Raw genomic sequence first — 19,588 nt, forward strand, 5'->3', positions numbered from 1 at the left:
TGCAGGGTGTCTCTGATGTTGAATTTTATCTTTAACTTTCAGATACTGTCCACCTCACCCTCGAGCTGCCCTTCAAGGAAGGAATGTCCTCCTCATCCTCTTCAGCATTGGAGACTGAGATCTTCCAGTACATTGATCTGCATCAAAGTGATTTCATTAAGGTAAGAACTATATTGCAGGGAAGTGGCTGGAGGGCAGCAGCAATGTCCCGGAGACCCGTGCTCCACATGCCAGATGAGCATTTGCCACTAAGGTAACAGCAGGGTTTGGTATCTGGCATCAGGTGTGCCACAAAGTAAGGTTTCAAGGGGACAGACAGTACTGGGGACACTGTATTAGGAAGCAGGAATTGCATGGACCCCCATAGACCAGGTGGCTGTAGGCATCCTCCAGGTGTGGGCACAGAAAGGCTCCACCAAGCCAAAATGCACCTGAACAGGAGAGGCAGCTCCTGCCTCTGTCTACAAGGGAGCTCTGCAGAGAAGTGACAGCATCAGGCTCTGATGATGTACTGGGGACTCTGATGAGCTGATGTGTACACTTGTAGGCACAAGAAAGATGATCCTAGCTCTTGCCAAACCTTTACCAGGTAGAAAACTACAGCTTCCACGATGTTGTTGTGACAGGATGGAAGGAAAACTGTCTTCTAATAAGAAGCTTTACATATCCACAGGCCAACCACAGATTCCTGGGTTTTAGACCGATTAGACCTCATTTAAACCTGATTGAACTGTACTTGTCCTCCTGCACAGGATCTCAAGGAATGGGTGGCTGTGGAAAGCGATTCTGTGCAACCAGGCCTGAGGAAAGAAGTCATGCGAATGATGGCGTTGGCAGCAAGCAAACTTGAAGCTTTGGGAGCCACTGTTAATTCAGTAAACCTGGGGTCACATCAGGTGCCTGTCCTTTTCTTGTATGTAAAATGTCATACCTCCACATCTATCGTGTTCTGCCTACTACTTTCAATGCTATGTATGTGCATATATCTCTTATGACTTACTGGTATTTTTGGTAGCTAGATGACAATTTATCAACAGTCCCACAGCCACACGATACCTGCTGAGTTCAGCCCCTCCTCAGACTGATTACCAGCACGCTTAGGAGACCACACGTGCAATTATGGTTGGCAAGTTATATAGCAACAGCCTGTGTCTAACAGCAAGGAATGGGTGACTTGTCGTAGGAGCAGACACCAGAGATGCATCTCTGTCTAGGGCCAAAATATTGTTTCCCTTAAAACCATTATTTTCCTTTGATTGTTGGGCAAGAAGCTGCTATACTTTGGTATTGCAACAGACCAATACAAACCCATATTATTGTGAATACAAGGGAGTATACACATTATTTACTTCTTATTTCCCACTCCTGTGAGACACCCAGCCTCTTTCAGCCAACGTGGAGATCTGTTCTGTATACCTACAAATTATAGGATTAGTTTGGAACCTCAACCTAAAAAACATTCCTAAATAGCTGCTGCTGCATCCTGCCAGGAAAACTTTATTTTGTTTTGTTATTTGAAGTTGCAGGCCTCCTGCCATCTGTCTGTTGCAAAATCAATCCCCACATGAGTTTCTGTGTGGCTTTTGACTATTTTAATGCCACAGCATATGCTTTTGTCACTATAGCACACAGTTGACTTTTACTTCCCAGCAGTAGAGAAGACAAAGTTTATTAAAGAGTGCATTTATGACAGAGCAACATTAGAACTCTGTATAGCCCTGGAAAAACCTGAACAGTTGGGGAGAAAATCTCAATTCCTCTGGGTAGGTTAGATCTGGATTCAAAATCAGATTTAAGGACCTGATCAAATTAGAGCCAACTGAGTAGGCAGAAACATTTTCAGTACTGAGAATTCCAGTTCTTTTTACAACGTTTGCAAGTTTTCAAAGTTTTTTTTTTTTTTCCTTTGTTGCTTTTTTAATATTACTTTATAGCTCCCTGATGGCCAGCACCTCCCACTGCCGCCTGTTATTCTCGGGGAGCTTGGCAAGGATCCACAAAACCCCACTGTCTGTTTCTATGGCCACGTGGACGTGCAGCCTGCCAGAAGGGAAGATGGCTGGAAAACTGATCCTTACACATTGACCGAAATTGATGGTGTGTACCTGGTCATAGTTTTTGTGTCATTATTTGGATCTGTGACTCTGGGATCTCCAGTAGGAGGAAGTTCCTTGTACACTTAACTACAGCACGAGCTCTTCTCCCACAGAAATCTATGGGACAAATCCAGCAGCTTTACATCTTGATGTCATGCTGTGACTGGTGAGACTCATCACTGACTGCTTAATATTTGGTGTGGAAAAGCCACGTGAGGTTAATGTCACTTTACAGAGTGTTCATTAGAGTCCATTTCTGCCTTAAGGTTCTTGTTGTGTTGTTGGATCAATCATTGTCCTTCCTCACCCTTTCTGTTCTTGCTTCATAATCCTTTAGCACCTCCACCCACCACACTGGAGCTTAGGAGCGTTTGGGTGGGAGATGGTCAGGCCCTTCTTCATGTAGCAACCTTTCCCCTGCAATCAGCAGAGCATGGAAAGCTCCTTTCATCAAAGGAATACAAATGTGGGATGGCAGGTTAGAGGATGAGTAAGCCCAAGAGCCCAGAGATCCTGGTTCCCAGTACCATAACCATTAAGTGACCCTTTCCCATCTGCTGGGACTGGTTCCAAACAGCTTTATTGGGGTAACTCTTCTGCCTCCAGTGGGAATTGACATAGGTATATACTGCTGTACATGAAACCAAAATCTATTCCTGTATATAGCTGTATGGTTGAATGCTTAAAAAAAAAAAAAAAAAATGTTCTGTACCTATACCTGTAGGACCTGGCACTTAGGGACATGGTTTAGTGGGTGATATTGGTAGTAGGGTGATGGTTGGACCAGATGATCTTGAAGGTCTCTTCCAGCCTTAATGGTTTTATGATTTTATGAATCAGATCTTAAGAACAAAAGTGGAACTCCAGAAATTGGTATTAACAAGTCAGTAAAATTCTGATTGTGCTGATACCTCTCTTGACACACCTCTTTTGAAGCTTTTGCTGCACCAGGAATTTGTTGATTGCATTGAAGTGACCTGAGAAGTTTCAAAGATTGCTTGAAAACTTTAATCTTTTTTTTTTTTTTTTTTTCTCTTAATAAGGAAATCTCTATGGCCGTGGATCAACAGATAATAAAGGACCAGTCTTAGCTTGGATAAATGCAGTGGAAACATTTAGAGCCTTGAAATTAGTAGGTATCAGTGAGGAATTAGTTAGTCATTACTACAGTACCTCTCTGGAGGAATGCGTTTACCTTCTTGTGACATAGATAATGCCTCTCTGTCCCAACAGACTATGTGTATTTTGAAATATCAGCTTATTTCTAATGCTATATTCCAGGGCACTGTTTTCACTCCAGTACAAATACATATTTGGGTATTTTTATATTGAGTGGCCTTTATGCAATGTAGAAATAGTTTTGCTGTCATTGCCCTGCAAAGGAAAACAAACTAGGGGAAGCATTTAATTTGTATTACATACGTTATACAATTTTGTTACCCTATTTTCTTGATAGTTTTTTAAATGGTAAAATAACATACATCAGAGAATGGTGATGAAGTCTCATCTCCACTGTTAAATTCTGTTGGTCTTTGGCCTTGGCTACCTGCAAGTTACCTTCAGTTTGTGTATGCATGAAGAAAGCACCTAAAATGCTTATTCCTAGTGGGATGTTCTTTCAACAGTAGATCTATGACAGAAAATGCTTTGAATGTGTGCATTAACCAAGTACAAATATATTTGCCTAGAGACTGCCATAGGTCTAAGAACCAAACTCTTGCCTAAACTCTACAATGGCCAACATAGTTATCATTAAATCAGTCTGCATGTTTAATACTTTTGTGGTAGTTTTATCCCCAATGCAAAATTAAGCCAACTCTAAGTTTGTAAGTTCAGCAGCGAACACCCTTTAGGGTGATTTTACACAACACATTTTGTTAGATTGATAAAAAACAGTTTTCTCCCTCTGGTATGACATGAGACAGACTGAGTTGCAAGTCTTGGCTTTTAAAGTCTTTGTGCAGCCTCTGGAAACCTAATGGTTTTCTTTCATCAGTAGGACTGAATCTACCTTGGTGCCCCTAAGTTCTAATACACAAACACATGATGTTATTTGCCTACTATTAGGTAATGATTATTATTACCTAATTATTATTATAAATTAGCTATTATCAATTTATACATCTGTCTTTCTGCATTTTTCAATTTTTTCAAATCACTAATAGCTATTTTGTCATTTTTTACAAGCAAACGAAAAGAAATATTTGTCATTTAGGGGTCTTCCCTTAGAAAACAGCACAGGCCATCTTGCAATATACATTAATTGTTTGTTTCTAAATTTTCTGGGGCCATTTGACAAACCATCAGTGAACCCATCCATAGCACAAGTTCATTTAAACTCTAAACATTTGTTTCTGGGTTTAATCTGAGAATTGAATTAAAACAGAAAGCATCCTAAAGCTTGCAATGAGAAAATGAGTTGGAATGGAAACTAAGCTCAAATTTATTTCTCCTATGGGACAGGTCAGCATTTCCAACTCTCACTGTTCCACAATTTTTCACTTTGTTACTCTTGGAAATGCATCCTTATGAGCTAGCAGGCCTACAGATTCAAGAACAACTATCAGGGAATCACCAGCAGCATTTTTATCATCAGATGACTACCCCTGGTGAGGGGTAACATGTGGGGAAAACAACAGCAGTGGACCTTTGCCAGTGTTTCCCACATGGGCTCTAGTAGTGGGAATACAAGAGGCTGGGAATATTCTGTGAAAATGCCATTGCCATTACGCAGATTTTCCAAAGCAATTAAAGTATTTAATAGCACCAAAGAGAAACCCCATGACAGACTAACAAGTTTTCTGGAAACAGAAGTTAAAGGGTATTTGCTTTTACATTATCCTTTAAAAAAAAAAAAAAAAAAAAGTAGAGAAAAACAAACCTTGATGGGAAACTGTATGTGTGTATCTATCAATGCCCCTTCTATTGAAACAAGATGTATATCCTATGTCTCTCTTTTCCTAATATATTGCATACTGCAAGTCAGTCTGGTTTTTCTTTTTAAATATTCCTTTTTAATTTTGAAAGTGCTTGTTCCTTAACCAGACTTCTCTGCTGTTCATTCAGGCTATACCAGTAAACTTCAAGTTTATAATTGAAGGTATGGAAGAAGCAGGGTCTTTGGGGCTAGAGAAGCTACTTGAAGAAGAGAAACAGTGCTTTTTCTCAGATGTTGATTTCATTGTGATTTCGGACAACCTCTGGCTCAGCAAGAAGAAGCCTGCCCTCACATACGGGACTCGGGGCAACGCCTGCTTCTTTGTGGAGGTAAGAGACACGGGTTCGTGTGAGCTGGCAAGGCCTCTGACCAGTGAGCAGTGATGCTGCTGTGATCACATCTGTCTCTATATGCAGAGAAAGGCTGACAGCAAGCGGAATATTTACAAATGCAGGTCTTCTGTGCTCTTCCTTGCTTATGCAGATTTCCCTTCTCATTTCAGTGAGAAGCCTTATTTGCTTTCATCAAGTTCTCTTCAATCATCGTTTCTCCGCTTAGGAGAAATTTCCACTCTCTCCTCTCACTCTCTTTCCTACCCAATTACTCTCCTGCCCCTCTCCCTCATCACCCCTTCCTCATATCAACTCCATTCTCCTGCACCATTGTCCCTACACCACTCCAACACTATTTCTTCTGCTGTTCTTGCCCCTCTGCAGCAGATACTGCTTAGTGCAACATCTCTGCCTAGAGGCACTCAATTTAGTTGGATCTCTGGGTTTAAAAGCTGTGCAAAACTTTCCTAACCATTGGCAGAAGCAAGTAACAGTGCACTGCAGTGTATTTAGCAGCCAAAATGAGCTATTGTGAAATGAAGTTTGTCATCTGGAAAACTTAAAGCATAAAAGAAATTCAGAGAGATTAAAAAAGGAAAGGACCTAAAGGAAAAATCTACATTAACCTTTATGTCTGAAAATGAACGAAATTTGTTTTTAACCAAAGCAACCTCTGCAGCCTTGATTCAATTTGTCTAAGTCTAGATTATGATAAATTATGATATTAAAACATCAGAAATGGTCTCTGCCTGCTACCAGACAGTTGGGTTTAATGAGGTTTAGGGAAGAATAAACAAGTTTGTTGCACAAATATAGTTTAAGATAAACCTGAGAATGAAAATGTGTCTGGAAAAACAACCCATTTAATAAAGCAAATGCCTTTTCTGTTCTAAGGCTGTTTGATTTGAGATGCTTCTAAATTCTTATTTGTTGCAATCTGGAATTAAGGTTGGACATATATTTTCTTAATGTGAAACAAGTAAGGTTCTTTCTTGCTTTGGTTATGAAGATTTTTGCATTTATTCTGCAATGTTAGAAACAGTAATATGCAGGTGTTACACTTATGATGTACTTAATCTTACTGAAGCAAAAGAAGGAATGGAGAGAGATCCTTGCTTTCAAGTGCCTGTAAGTAGTACAGACAGCCGAGTTTCTCTCTCCAGTGGTTAACAACAAAGCCCTCTTCTCTTTACCAGGAGCAGATTGTTCCTGACATGATGTTTCCTATTCCATTAATAGGAACTCATAATAGCTTTCCATTTATTTGTGGCCTCGTTTAAAAAAGCAAAGCTGCCAGTCCCTGTGGAAAACAAATACCTGCGGAAGAATGAGGTAGGGACTATTTACATCTGAGCCATGTTTTTGGCACAGGTTGAGGGTGGTGACAAGGACCTTCACTCTGGAACTTTTGGAGGCATCGTTCACGAGCCGCTGATGGACCTGGTAGCTCTGCTGGGTAATAACGTGCATCATTGTTCAGGAGTAGCTGGGAAATGACTAGCAATCAGCCTAATGAAGATCAGTGCCATATTTAATTGATTCGAGTAAGTCAAGTCTAACTGAAGCACGATTTCCAGGTTTCCAAATCTCAGCACAGCTATGCTGACAGCAGCGGAGGAAGGCAATGTCCCTGGTAAGACCAGATGTGCAGTTGAGCTGTTTTCAGTCTAATACTCAGATGTTCATCAAGGATGTTTAAGGATTACCCACATACATGGGTGTGGCAACCTGATGGCTGCCTACAGTTGTTACTAGTTAGTTGTTAGGGTTACTCATTTGGCTAACTCAAAAGAGTTAGGTAGAAGGGAAAAGGTGTAGTGATTGCCAAGCAGAAGAAATGGGTCCTACTTTTAATGATATCTTTGTCTTCCTTCATAGACAGCCTTGTGGATCCCACGGGTCATATTCAGATCCCTGGAATCTATGACAGTGTCGCTGCCCTGACAGAGGAGGAGAGGAAATTGTATGAATCCATTGAATATGATATAGAAGAACACAAGAATAATAGTGGAGTGAAAAAATTCCTCTACAGTAGCAAGGTAAAATAAGAATATATAGGTGTGCATATATTTATATGTAGACAGATATAGGTAAAGTAATGTATTAGAAGGACAGCAGAAAGAATTTAAATCACCCCTTCATAGCATTTATGGACAAAGCCAGACTGAAAGATATTTTCAATCAATGGCCAAAAAAAAAAAAAGAGAGAGAGCACAGAGCATTAAAAGGTAAATAAAATTAATGTGCTGAAAATGTAAGTTACCACATCTGGGCAAGTTGATCCAAAATATGAATAATAAATGAGCAAATTAAAGAGTTTGGCTCCCCCTCTCTCATACTGCAGATCCTCTCCCACCATACCCTGGCTAACCAACCAAAGATAGTATACATTGAAAACCCTGCATACTGGTTACGGAGTAGGAAAGAACCTATATTCAGCTCTTAAAAATGGGAGGCAGCTTTAGGCTGGTGTTCTTTGGGGTGGTTTTTATTCATTAATTTTGTTTATTGATCTTGGTGTCTGTTGAGCATGCCAAAAACCACCCAAAGCTATAAGCCTCTCTTTGCCAGAATTTAAAAATTATTTCCTAAATAAAAAACAGCAGGTGAGGGCTGACTTAGAAAAATCTCCTTGCACAAGGCTTGCAGCTGGGAGAAAGGGAGGGGTGATTCATTTTTTTATTACTAACATAACTATAATGGTATTAGTTCTAATGTGAATGCTTTTATTTCCATGAAGAAGCTTCTGAATTGGCCTAAACTAGACTGTAATAATTAATAATGTACAAGAATAATGTAACAGTAAAGAGTTTTGATGCTTTACCCATATGTGGGTGAAGTGGTGAAAATTTTTTGTGTACTTAAAGCTCCAATGTCATAAAAATGGAGTACAAATAAAGGAGTAGTGCTCTGGGGTTCTGCACACATACCAGCTTATAAAAAGCTTTTTTTTTTTTTTTTTTTTTTTTTAAAAAAAAAAAAAAGTGTCCTCTTACTGTCTCTCCTTCTTTAGAATAAGTAGTTTCATTTTTATTTATTTTTATCCTTCTTACCTTCTCCAGGAAAAAAAAAAAAAGCATAAACTTGAATATTATCCCCTTACTTCTTGTAGTATTTAAGTGCTCGTTAGAAGGATTTCTCACCTGGTATCAACTGAATGGGGTCTGCCTAAACTGGTTGCAGGTTTCTCCTTGTAGAAATCCTGAGATCCGTAGGTGGTAGAGCAGAAGTTGTTCTGATCTCACTTGGCACTACAAAAATCACTGCTGTGATATTTTTAATAGTGCTCCACATTTCTTGTCGTGCATGAAAAGCTGTTCTCAATCTAAACGTTTCTACAGAGAAACAAATGTTGACTGAAAGGAGCAGTATTTCTTAAAATTAAAAAGATAGCACTAGTTTGAATTACAAATCAAATATCTTTAAAGTACAGAGGTCTCCAAGTATAACGTGGATGGAAAATGTTTTGTCTTCGCATTGTTTCTATCAATTGTGAATGGTTCCAGTGTCACCCTTTTCCCCTCTTCTATTTTTTTTTTTTTGAAGGAAGAGATACTCCTGCACCTGTGGCGTTATCCTTCACTCTCTATTCATGGGATTGAAGGAGCTTTTCATGAACCAGGAATTAAAACAGTCATTCCAGCAAAAGTCATAGGGAAATTTTCAATTCGCCAAGTCCCCTACATGGACCTTTCAGTTGTGAAACAACAGGTAAGAAGCCAAAGCCAGGTTCTTTCTACTGTGTGAACCAAAGTCCCTCTTAGCACCTCACAACTTCACAACCCCAGTAGTAAACTGGGTGTTTCTAGCATTTAGCTGTTTGTAAGAGCAATTTCAAGAAGATGAAAGCATCTAACTGGAAGGTGTTTGCCCTGTAGGTGGAGGAGCACTTGAAGAATGTGTTTTCCAAGAGGAACAGTCCAAACAAACTCAAAGTGTCTATGCCACTGGGTGCGAAGCCCTGGGTTGCTGACGTTAATGATCCACTATATAAAGCAGCAAGAAGGGCAATAAAAACAGGTACACATCTTCTTTTTTAGTTTTTAATGTGTCTGCAAGTCTGCAGGAGAACTCTGCTCATCCACAAAATTAAAAAGGGATTTCCCAATTCAGTGTTATGGTCACTTGCCCTTACGTATCTCATTGATTTTGACAGAACAGCTCAGCCTCCACATCTTGCTGAACTGGGGTGTATTTAACAGGAGTAGCCAAAAAAAATGACTTGTTTAGTTCTTTCATGTACAGTTACAAAGCCAGAGGTTTGTGGAGTGCAACTGATTCATGACATCGTTTAGATACAGTTTCTACTCAGAAGCTCTTCGTGATTGAGCAGACTGCGGATATTTGGTAACAGAAGAAAGCATCTTTTGTTTCACTTATGAACGAACCAATTCTTTGCATGTATTTCAGTTTTTGGAGAAGATCCAGATTTTATTCGGGATGGTTCAACAATTCCTATTGCCAGACTGTTTCAGACTGTAACGCAGAAAAGGGTGATAATGTTTCCGATTGGAGCGGCCGATGCTGGGGAGCACTCCCAAAATGAGAAAATAAGCAGGTTCCTTTTATTCATTCGTTTGTGCTATAAGAGAAGGGGGGGAGAACTGAAGTCTTCTGGTGCTCACACATAACCACTGACAGATGGGAACCTTTGCTTTCCAGTGGACGGTCCCAAGCTACTGTCTCCAGCAAACCTGGTGTGTTGCCGTGCAGAAAGCAGAATTCCAAATTTATCACATACTGACATGTGTTTTTCATGAAATGTCTACTCCATCTTGAAGTACATACAGTGGCGGTTTTCATTGCCATGCCAGTGAAATTTTCCTCTGGTTGAAATATGATGAAATATGGGCACCTTTCTGCACAGCATCCATTCTGAATGTTGCAGTCAGAGGTACTCAGGCTGATGGTTAAGTGTAGTTATATCGCAGCGAGCCAAACTAGTGTAACTATATCAAAATTAGAGTGCTGCCCTTGCAGTTTCTGAGTTAGGTTGTACCAAGCTCATCCTAAAATTAATTCTCAGGTGATTTTTTTTTTCCCCTCCGTATAGCCCCAACACTGTTGGTTACAGATGACAGTAATCAGCATACTTTACACTGAGACAGTTTTCTCTGAGAATCCTGCAGAGGAATCCTGCAGAGGAGTGCCAGTTGCAGGGCATCCAGAATTTCAGTGCACTTTGTCTTTTTTTCAGGAAGCTGTTTCATCCTTCTGTTCTTTGCAATGTAAATGAGTGAGAGTAAACCACATCTGCACTCTGCACGTAGGAGAGTAAAATGAAGTCACCTCTGTCCATTTCTTTTGGCTGTGATAGTTATGGTCTTGACTCTGAGAAACTTGCCATCACTGCAGGCATGAATGGGGAGCTAGAACATAGCACTTTTTTTTTTTTCTCATCCTCGGAGAGATGTTTTTCCTCTTACCCTTCTCCTGAATTAGAGTAAGTCATGATGCAGGGCAGTAGTAAGGAACAGTGATTTCCCATGCTAAACTCACCACTAATAAATCAGTGTTTTTTGTTAGGATCTTTTGTCAATTCTTTATGGTGGTCAGTCTCTCAGACTCCTCTGAATATACTTAAACCTTTGGCTAGTCTACTAACTGAACAGCAGACTGGCCTGACAGGATGTCATTCTCGTCTTTCTTTCTTAACAGACACAACTACATTGAAGGAACCAAAGTGTTCGCAGCCTTTTTCCTGGAGATATCAAAGCTACGTGGGCAGTTACATGAAACTTCCAGCCCAGAGACTAACAACTGATAGACCATCATCACAAAATTAGCAAAGCATGTTTTTTTTTTTTTATTATTATTTTTATTTTATTTTTTTCCAGTGTTAGGCTTACTCATTTCCTGGTCTGGAAAAACATGTAAATCACATATTCTATGTGACTGAATTTGTGGAAAAAAATAAATGCTGTGCATAATACATGCTCCTTAATGTCACTTTCTTTACAACAAAAATTGTAAATGTGTTTTGGCCAAAATCTGCCATCAGAAGGGTGTTTTTCCATCAAACTAGAAACTATTAGTTGCTTTTAAATTATCAGTTTCTGTTGTTAAATCAAATGCATGTGATGTATCTTGAAATTACAACAAAGCTCCAAAGTTCTGTTTGCTGATTAGGGAAAACATCTAGCAAATATTACACAATTCACATCAATATTTATTTCAATTTCAAAATGTGATTTTCATTTTGATATGCATTTAATTCACACACAACAAAAATGACAACTGGATTTAAACAAAAGCTCATTGGTGTTATCTCCACTGTTAACACAAGGGGCGTTAATTAAGGAATTTGGCTGGTATTTTTCCTTCCTCTCCTGCTCCATCTCTTGAAAAACAAGCAAGAATAAAGGTGTTTAAGGGCATGAAGTGTGGATGTAGAGCCTTCAGAGTAGGATATCATGCCATAAATAACCTGTAAACTCTGCTGATGTGGAAAATTATCAGGCGAAAAGCCTTGGCTGGATTTGAAAACACAACCAAAAAACAAGCTTGTTTTTCAGTCACTCCCCTGAAATTCCTGGGAGCTGGACCTACATGTGGCTGGTATTCTGAGAGGTTTGGGAACAGGCATGATCAGGGATGGTTAGGTTTCACACTGGGTTCTCAATAAACCCCATGTTCAGACTTCCCCAGGGCTGTGAGGAGCCCCCGTCAGCTGATGAGAACAGAGTATGTACACCGGCTGCTGAAGGCCTTCAAGGGAAAGAGAAGGGCCCCAGGTGGGATCTCGTTTGTGTTGGCTCCATTTACCACACAACTGAAGCGCAACTTCTGGTGCCCACGCCTAGAGGCCTACATGAGAAGACCAGGACTGAGCCCCTAAAAGCAGAAGACTCCAGTTTGCACATCATCAAGTTGCAGGAAAGGCCCTTGGCAGTCTCTCAGCTCCCTTCACCTGTTCAAACCATTATGGAACATAGCAGTAGGTAAGGAGCTCTGCCCTGCACGTGGGGCACGCTGGTCCATGCTTAAAAGCTATGGACCTGTAAAGGACTAGATTTTTTCAAAGTGCTTGAAGATGTACAACTGATAAAGCATGATTTGCAGTCTTCTGTTTTGTAGTGTCTCAGTTTTTGGGTGGCTTTCAAAAGGGACTTCAACATCACTGAAAGAAATAATTACTCCTAGACATGACAATTCTGGAAGAAGAGAAGGTAGCAGAGCTGGTAGATTTGCTCATGCCAGAGGTATGGAGGCTGTGTTTCCAGGAATGTAAGTGCTCTGAAAAACACAGCAATCCTAAAACAATTTAGGGTGGGATTGTGCCATATGTAGTTTCTTCTGTTGCTATTTATTTGGAACATCAAATAAAGTGCAATCAACAAGGATGGCATCACTTCATGTGCACAAATGCTGTCAGAGCAGCACACTGAAATAAGGTTCAGATCTGAAATAACCACTTACCATCAAGATAAAACCGTATGTATGAAACACTGGGACCAATGAATTATGCAGAACATCTTTCAGTCCCAAAAGAGAGAAATAGCAGAAAACTTTGATTTTAGGTTTTCCAGGCCATAAAAGAGAGCATTGTGAGAGCCATTCCCTCCCACAGGGGTTTCCAGAACTACTCTTTTCCCTCTCAAATCAGGAGTGCATCCACCAGTCATTCTGGCTTTTCTTTTTTTACTGTTGTGCAGCATCTCATCAGTCTTTAGGGGAAAAAAAAATATGGTGTGCATTTCTCTAAGGTCTGTACCATTACCTGTCACTTCTATCATATTGATTCAGGTTTTTCTTACTAAGGATTGAATGAGGGCTGTTGGCTTTGGCCTGTGTATGTGCAAAACTACAAAAGCCAGTATCTTTATTAGTGCAGCGTACATGAAGTCACAGAAAAGGGACACCAAAAAGAGGTGACATCTCACAGTAAATTGGACAGGTTAAATTTTATTCTAGATTCTTTTTTTACAATGTTGTAAAGCTCTAGTATTAATCTGTGTTTACTTTGGGTTACCACAGTGAAACCTCAGTACTGTTTGTTTCATGTTCTGAATAACAGTATTAAGAGGACATTTTGCTGATTAAACCTACCCAGACAGGAACAAAACAACTTTGTGGGCATGTCCAACAGCAGCATCCAAGACTTGGACGCCTAACGCCACTGGGGATGTCCTGCAGAGATATGCCTGAAGGATGGCAGGCACAGCTCAAGCCCTGTGTGAACATGGCCAGTGGAGGGGCAACCTCTAATGGCACCAGGTACCTCTACACGGTCAAGGTCTACCTGTCTCCCTGGTATGTTGCCTTGGGTCTTCCCTCATAGCCTGCACAGGTAAGATGTGTTTGAGGGAATCAGGTGATCAACGATGGGATTATATTTTCCAACTGATTATTATTTTAAAAGAAGAAATTGGAACACTTTAATGTTCATTTAAAATCAGTGGGCTAAATTTCAAGTTAAGTGTTAAAGTTGCTTTTTTTTTTTTTTTTTAGATTAGAAAAACAGTTTAGTCTTTACATAATGTCTCAAAAGGCAAGACTAAAAAAAATGTGGCAGTCAGCTAAAATCATAGAGAACGAGTGAAATAATAGGATGCTGACAATAGGAGCTGAAGGCATAGAGAGATGAGCAGCCTCCTGAGATGCAGAACTAATCAGGTCACCATCTGCTCTGAAAGTGGAAGATTAGGCACACTCATGTAGCTATGGTGTTATTTTTTCAAGAAACATTACTCCCAAGAAGCTTGACTTTGACTCCCGCCAGTCATTCCTCTCAGAATACACCATTTAGCTTGCTTGACAACAGGTTACAAAGTGCCTTGCTAGTTAAGGGTGGCCATAGTCCATGTTTGGACAGGGAAGATTGAGCACCTGCCCCTTTATTGGTGCCACAAGGAGACCGTGCCACAGCACCCAGTGCTGGCGAGGAGCCACAGTCCCCTGGTTCCTGCTGTGAGCTTCCACTGTGAGCTTCCACCTTCAAGGAAGGTGTGAAGTTAAAACCCTGATCCACAAAATGCAGTTCTAAGAACAATCTCCTTGTTTTAGTCTCCCTGTCTCATGGGGAGCATGGGGAGATGGCTTGGTGCTCCACAGCAGCAGCACACTGCTAGCTTTCAGTTGAAAGAAATGGGATTTTGCTCAGGATAAACTTAGCCAGACCTCTCAAAGCTTAAATATTAATAAATTTACCACCACACCTGGGATACTGTAACATTAAGTTACAGAAAAATACAACAGAAAAATAAAATTGGCTTGCTAACAGTGCACGTGTTGTGGTGTACTTTTTTTTTTTTTTTTTTCCCCAGATTTTTTTCAGTTGAGGTATGGGCTTGAATCTTTCTCAAGGTGTTTAGAAGTTACTTGGTTATTTCCACAGGTTTCTAACAACGTAAATGAAAGAGCCATTGAATGTAAGGGGCCCTCAAAACCTGCCTGAGGATCAGTGGTCCTGCAAAATCCTTCCTCTAGATCCTGCAGCCCATGTGGAATGAGCTGCTTGCGATGGGGGATTATGGAGGCAGTTCCTAGGCACTGTAGCTACTCTTGCTCAGCTTTAAAACATGCAAATACTTCTGAAAACGTGCTTATGTTTTATTGTATAATTCCCCCCAGGTTCCTTGCGTGAAACTTGTCATGTTCACTTACTCCTCAAGGCAGAAACAACAGCTGTAGTTGGTCGTGGAATAAAATCAAACAGGTGCATGAAATTGTTTGCAGAGCTTAACTAGGCATTGAGCTTAGATTCTGCTTGCTAAGAAACTTTACCCTTGGGAGAGGAAAACAACAACAGAACTTTGCTTAAACTTCAAAGTACATGCTGCACAAGGTACATCTTTTTCAGCAATGAAAAATGGTCGTGGTCCTTAACTGACAAACATTTGAGAGTTTTGTAGTATGCAGAAGTATATTTAATTGTCTGTGCTTATACGGAGTTGTTTTATATGACTGTTTATTAGCATTTATTTTGTGGTATTGACTGCTGGGATATTGAGTAGACAGCCAGTTGTCTGCTGTTCTAGATAAGCACATACCATACAAATCACTGTTTTGTACATCTCACACCACTTCTCAGCTGTACTGCAAGTGGCTTCAGAGGGATATAACTCAGGGTTACTCAGTATCTGAAGGGACATGCCCGACTCCTCAGGTGAAGACATCTCTCCGTGGCTGCTGTGTTGCAGGCTTCAGAGTTTTTTTGTGCAACCATTTGCAGGATCAGCACTTTAAAGATAAACATACTCTACTGGTAACTTCTAAAAATGTCAGTCCAAGCTTAATAACATCATAATTTTGCTAGAGAACCAAAGCATGAAAAGTACATGTTAATACAATCATTCCTTTGTAATAGAGAAAGGGTCATCTTTAGCTACAATGATGTCTTCAGTTATCCAAATATAAAAGCAAAAAATATAAGTGTAAAGCCTGTAAAAATCCAGCTTCATTTCTTTCTAGCATACAAGCTGTGTTCCTCACGTTTGGAAAAATGTTGTTTCATTTCTTCAATCTGAGCAGGAAGCCTGTAATGTTCCTTGCAGGAGGCCACAAGGATGCTTCTCGTGGGCCACATGAAAGGATCTGCAGATATGGCCACTCTCTTCTGTTAGAATTTTTGAACCTACGTATTTCCCTTAGGATAAGGGGGAAGGGTCTTTGAGCATTATCTTCTTGTTCTCTTTTTCCAAATTCTAATAACTGCAACATGAAAACTTGCTATAAACAAGATTTGTTTTTCATTGAAAAAGCATTCTTGAAACTGCTGAAAATTTTCCTTTTCCAAGGTTGTGTGAAATTACAGGAAATTCAGACTGATCACCTCTGAATACTAATTAAAGCCTGCATGCCTTAATCTCTTGTTTTTCTCTGTACCATTTATATTGCAGTTAAAACATCAGAAAAGGGTGGAGAAAGCACGTGATTTTAATCACATTTTACTTGTTGACATCAGGTTCTCTACGTTAAAACAGAGAAGTTTAACAAAAGGCATAAAAGCAGCAGGTGTGCACTTTGGTCCCATGAAAATGGATAACCATTTGTACTTCAGGTGTACTTAGTTAGCACAAGTGGGCCGTGAACCTACAGGAGGATAGAAGGACATGGGTAAGAAGATGCAGCCCTTAATGAAGGTGTGATCATGTGTCCCTGAAGCAGCTTGAGCTGGCTGGCACCTTGTGAGGCATCTCAGCGCCAGGCTCGGGGTGCAGGCTCAATCCCTCCTTTCACACACACGGCAGGAGGGACTGAAATGCCAGCCCCAATGTGTCTGCAGCGGCAGCCCCACGGCAGTTTCAGACAGACCCACACCCACATCAGGGTTGCCACAATGGAGTCAGCATCCAAGTATCTTGAAAAACCTAAGCACGGCGTTTTATTTTCCTAGGCCTATCTGGGAATACTTTCGTGCAACACATAGTATGTGATTGAGACAAGCGTGACATTCAGTATGATTATCCAAGAATGCATACGTTTATCTCATTAATTTCTGACAGCTTAAGGAACAGCGAGGCCCTTTTGTTCAGTCACCAATATACATGAAATAGGATTCCTCACAATAACTCATGATTTGTTTATTTATTTATTAAAAAAAAGGAAAACGTTTAGTCCTGCTTTTCAAGTGAGAGAAAAGCTACCGCCTGATAAGGCTTCTCAAGGGTTAATTGTCTCTTCAATGGGAAAAACATTTTGGCTTAAAGAAGGGAAGGTATACAAGTATACATATGTATAGATGCATAGACAAGTGACATTAAAAAAAGTTCCTGGTGTTTACAGCCCAGATATTCTGTTTGATGTTTTCTTGTGGCTGTGGTTGCACAGACAGGACAAAACTACGTGCAGATATTCTTCTGCAAGTTGCCACTCTGGATGAAAATACCAGTGGCTAACAAACCCTTATGGATACTGCCGCAGCCCATTTGACAGTCCTGCGGACACTGCTCAGCGCCCTCAGGAGGGCCTGTCACAGACATTACTCACATGGCCATCGCCAAATTCCAGTCACAGGATGATTTTTTTTAAGCAAGTGTGTGTGAGAAAACCCGTAACTCAAAGTGGGTACATACGATTACTATGATTGTCTTTGTCGCGCTAAATGACACGGAGCTCTGTGTTTCCTGTACATGAATAAACACAGAAAATTAAAATTCTGTCTACCTTTCCTACTGAAGTTACATGGGTAAGCAAAACCTGGTACTGCTCTTTAAACAATCAGCGTTTCTAGCAAGATCGGTATTTTGACATCAAAGAAATAGAGCAACTACAGAATCATTCCTAGTGTCGTATTTGGTTAGAAAGCAAATTATATGTTTACAAACAATTTATTAGTTTATGATTTACAAATTATAAACTAATCTATTAACTAATTAACTTTTTAATTAACTAATTAACCCCTGACTTATTTAGTTAGATATATTTTAACCTGAATAAATATCCAGAACAAAAAGAAGCATTTAAATTTGCAGCATGACTTTAATTACTGACCTATCTAAAACAGCATATTAAATGTAGGCATGCCTGCAAACATTTAACAGAGATTGAAATTACAAAAAGTAATTACATTTGTTACAGATATAATTTTCCTTTTATTAGTAGCTATTTTGCCTTTTTTGCTGCTTCTACAATACCAATGGCTCCCTCTTCAGGCTACACCTAAACAACGTTTTTATATTCTACTGTTAGATTTATAAAACTCCAGCTCTCATCATGCCCTCTGCCTCAGTATATTCACCCTCAGCAAGCAGATGATGAAAGAACTGCTGCATCAGGTGTGCTCTTCTGGATGCTACAAATATTTAAGTACAGATGTTACTTGAGGATCTCCAAAAATTCTTAGGAGTACAGAAGGAACTTGTAAAATGCAGGGAAGCTGAGCTGAGCCTAAGGGACATCAAAAGGTTGACTTACACATTCTCCCATTCTGAAAAACAAAATCAAGAATAATGATATTGTTATCAGTTAGATAGTTCTTAATTAGATCATTCTTAAACTGCCAGTGATTTCCATAGTCTCTTTTGATAATCTGTGAAAGCTCTTAAATGTCCTGATGAAGGCAAATATGTATCTCTAACTTAAGGTACCCATACTACAAAGCAGGGAGTCTTCCTCTCTTCAGGTTTGTTATTATACACAGGGCAATTAAAATATGTACTACAGTCCTTAGGTACTGGACAAATACAAAGAGAGATCCTCATCTTACCCATGTTGTGTTACATGTTACCTACAGATACTCCCATGCTTTCAGCTTTGTTGATTCATTTCAGACTCTTCCAGCGTGGCTGGAACATATGGCTCAGGCTATGTGTGGTGCCTGCTCATCCTCAAACCATTCTTGATCTTTATACCACAGCCCCTGCACTGCTGTGTCACGATGCTGACGGATTAGCTGATGACTAGGTGGCTGAATGAAAGTGTGTGCTGTTAGGCCTAATTAGCGTGCCAGACTATGTGTTATGTGCGCTGTATGGCTGGCAAACACCAGTGAAACTCCAAGCAGCGTCTTCTCTTCTCCTGGCACACCCACAACAGCTTTGAAGAAAGCTAAATGGTGTTAGACTACAACACTAAGACCTACTTACAATTGGCAAGAAGCAACTGCCTTCCACCACGGATGCCTAGGCCATACATCTTTTAGGCCATCCATCTTTAATTTTGGTATTACATGCATCGTGTGCCTCAGTCTAAAAAGGGGGAGGAGGAATGCAATATCAAGTATTATGGAGGAATGTGAAGTGCTTTAACACTATGGTTTCCTAGTTACAAGTGGGAAAAAGCAACTGCCTTTGTCCCCAGATGCCTGGGCTCTTTAGCCCATGCATCTTCAATTTCGGTATTATGTGCATTGTGTGACTTAGTTTAAAAGGGGGGTGGGTGGAATATTAAGTATTATGGGGGTTTATTCTGAAGTTTTATGAAGTACTGTGAAGTGTTTTAGCACTCTGGTTTCCTCACCAGGTCACCACATGTAAGGTGTGTGAGAAACTGGTGTGTATTTTACAACTGTCTGTTAAGGTTTCCTATCACTGCAAGCTTATCTCGATCCTTCCCTCTGAACAACCCAACTCCGTGCAAGAACATCTTTATTCCCACAGGTGTTTCACAGAGCGCTTCCCCACGTCTCTTTATTTAACCGCTTCCCTTCTACACTGAGCATTAACGCAGCGCGCCCAACCCCTCAGCGGGCGGGAGGGGGGCACAAGATGGCGGCGCCGCCTCTCCCCCCTCCCCTCCCGTCCCCTTCCCTCCCCACCTGGCGCCGCGTCACGTGACCG

The 19,588-nt window shown here is 40.4% G+C and overlaps 1 protein-coding gene across 8 annotated transcripts in view; it reads left to right on the top strand.

The window, feature by feature from the left end:
• Positions 1-11,297, top strand: part of CNDP1 (carnosine dipeptidase 1) — a 20,619-nt gene extending 9,322 nt beyond the window's left edge. For all 8 annotated transcript variants that reach the window (XM_072034828.1, XM_072034824.1, XM_072034827.1 and 5 more), the window contains 11 exons: positions 43-161; positions 753-896; positions 1,935-2,097; positions 3,140-3,228; positions 5,163-5,363; positions 6,738-6,822; positions 7,245-7,405; positions 8,913-9,077; positions 9,245-9,386; positions 9,777-9,924; positions 11,025-11,297. In XM_072034828.1, coding sequence (XP_071890929.1) covers positions 84-161; positions 753-896; positions 1,935-2,097; positions 3,140-3,228; positions 5,163-5,363; positions 6,738-6,822; positions 7,245-7,405; positions 8,913-9,077; positions 9,245-9,386; positions 9,777-9,924; positions 11,025-11,130 — 1,482 coding nt within the window. In that variant the 5' untranslated portion in view covers positions 43-83 and the 3' untranslated portion in view covers positions 11,131-11,297. The remainder of the gene's footprint in view (positions 1-42; positions 162-752; positions 897-1,934; positions 2,098-3,139; positions 3,229-5,162; positions 5,364-6,737; positions 6,823-7,244; positions 7,406-8,912; positions 9,078-9,244; positions 9,387-9,776; positions 9,925-11,024) is intronic.
• The last annotated feature ends 8,291 nt before the right edge of the window (positions 11,298-19,588 follow it).

This window comes from Anas platyrhynchos, chromosome 2, assembly GCF_047663525.1.
Source record: "Anas platyrhynchos isolate ZD024472 breed Pekin duck chromosome 2, IASCAAS_PekinDuck_T2T, whole genome shotgun sequence".
Classification (NCBI taxonomy): domain Eukaryota; kingdom Metazoa; phylum Chordata; class Aves; order Anseriformes; family Anatidae; genus Anas; species Anas platyrhynchos.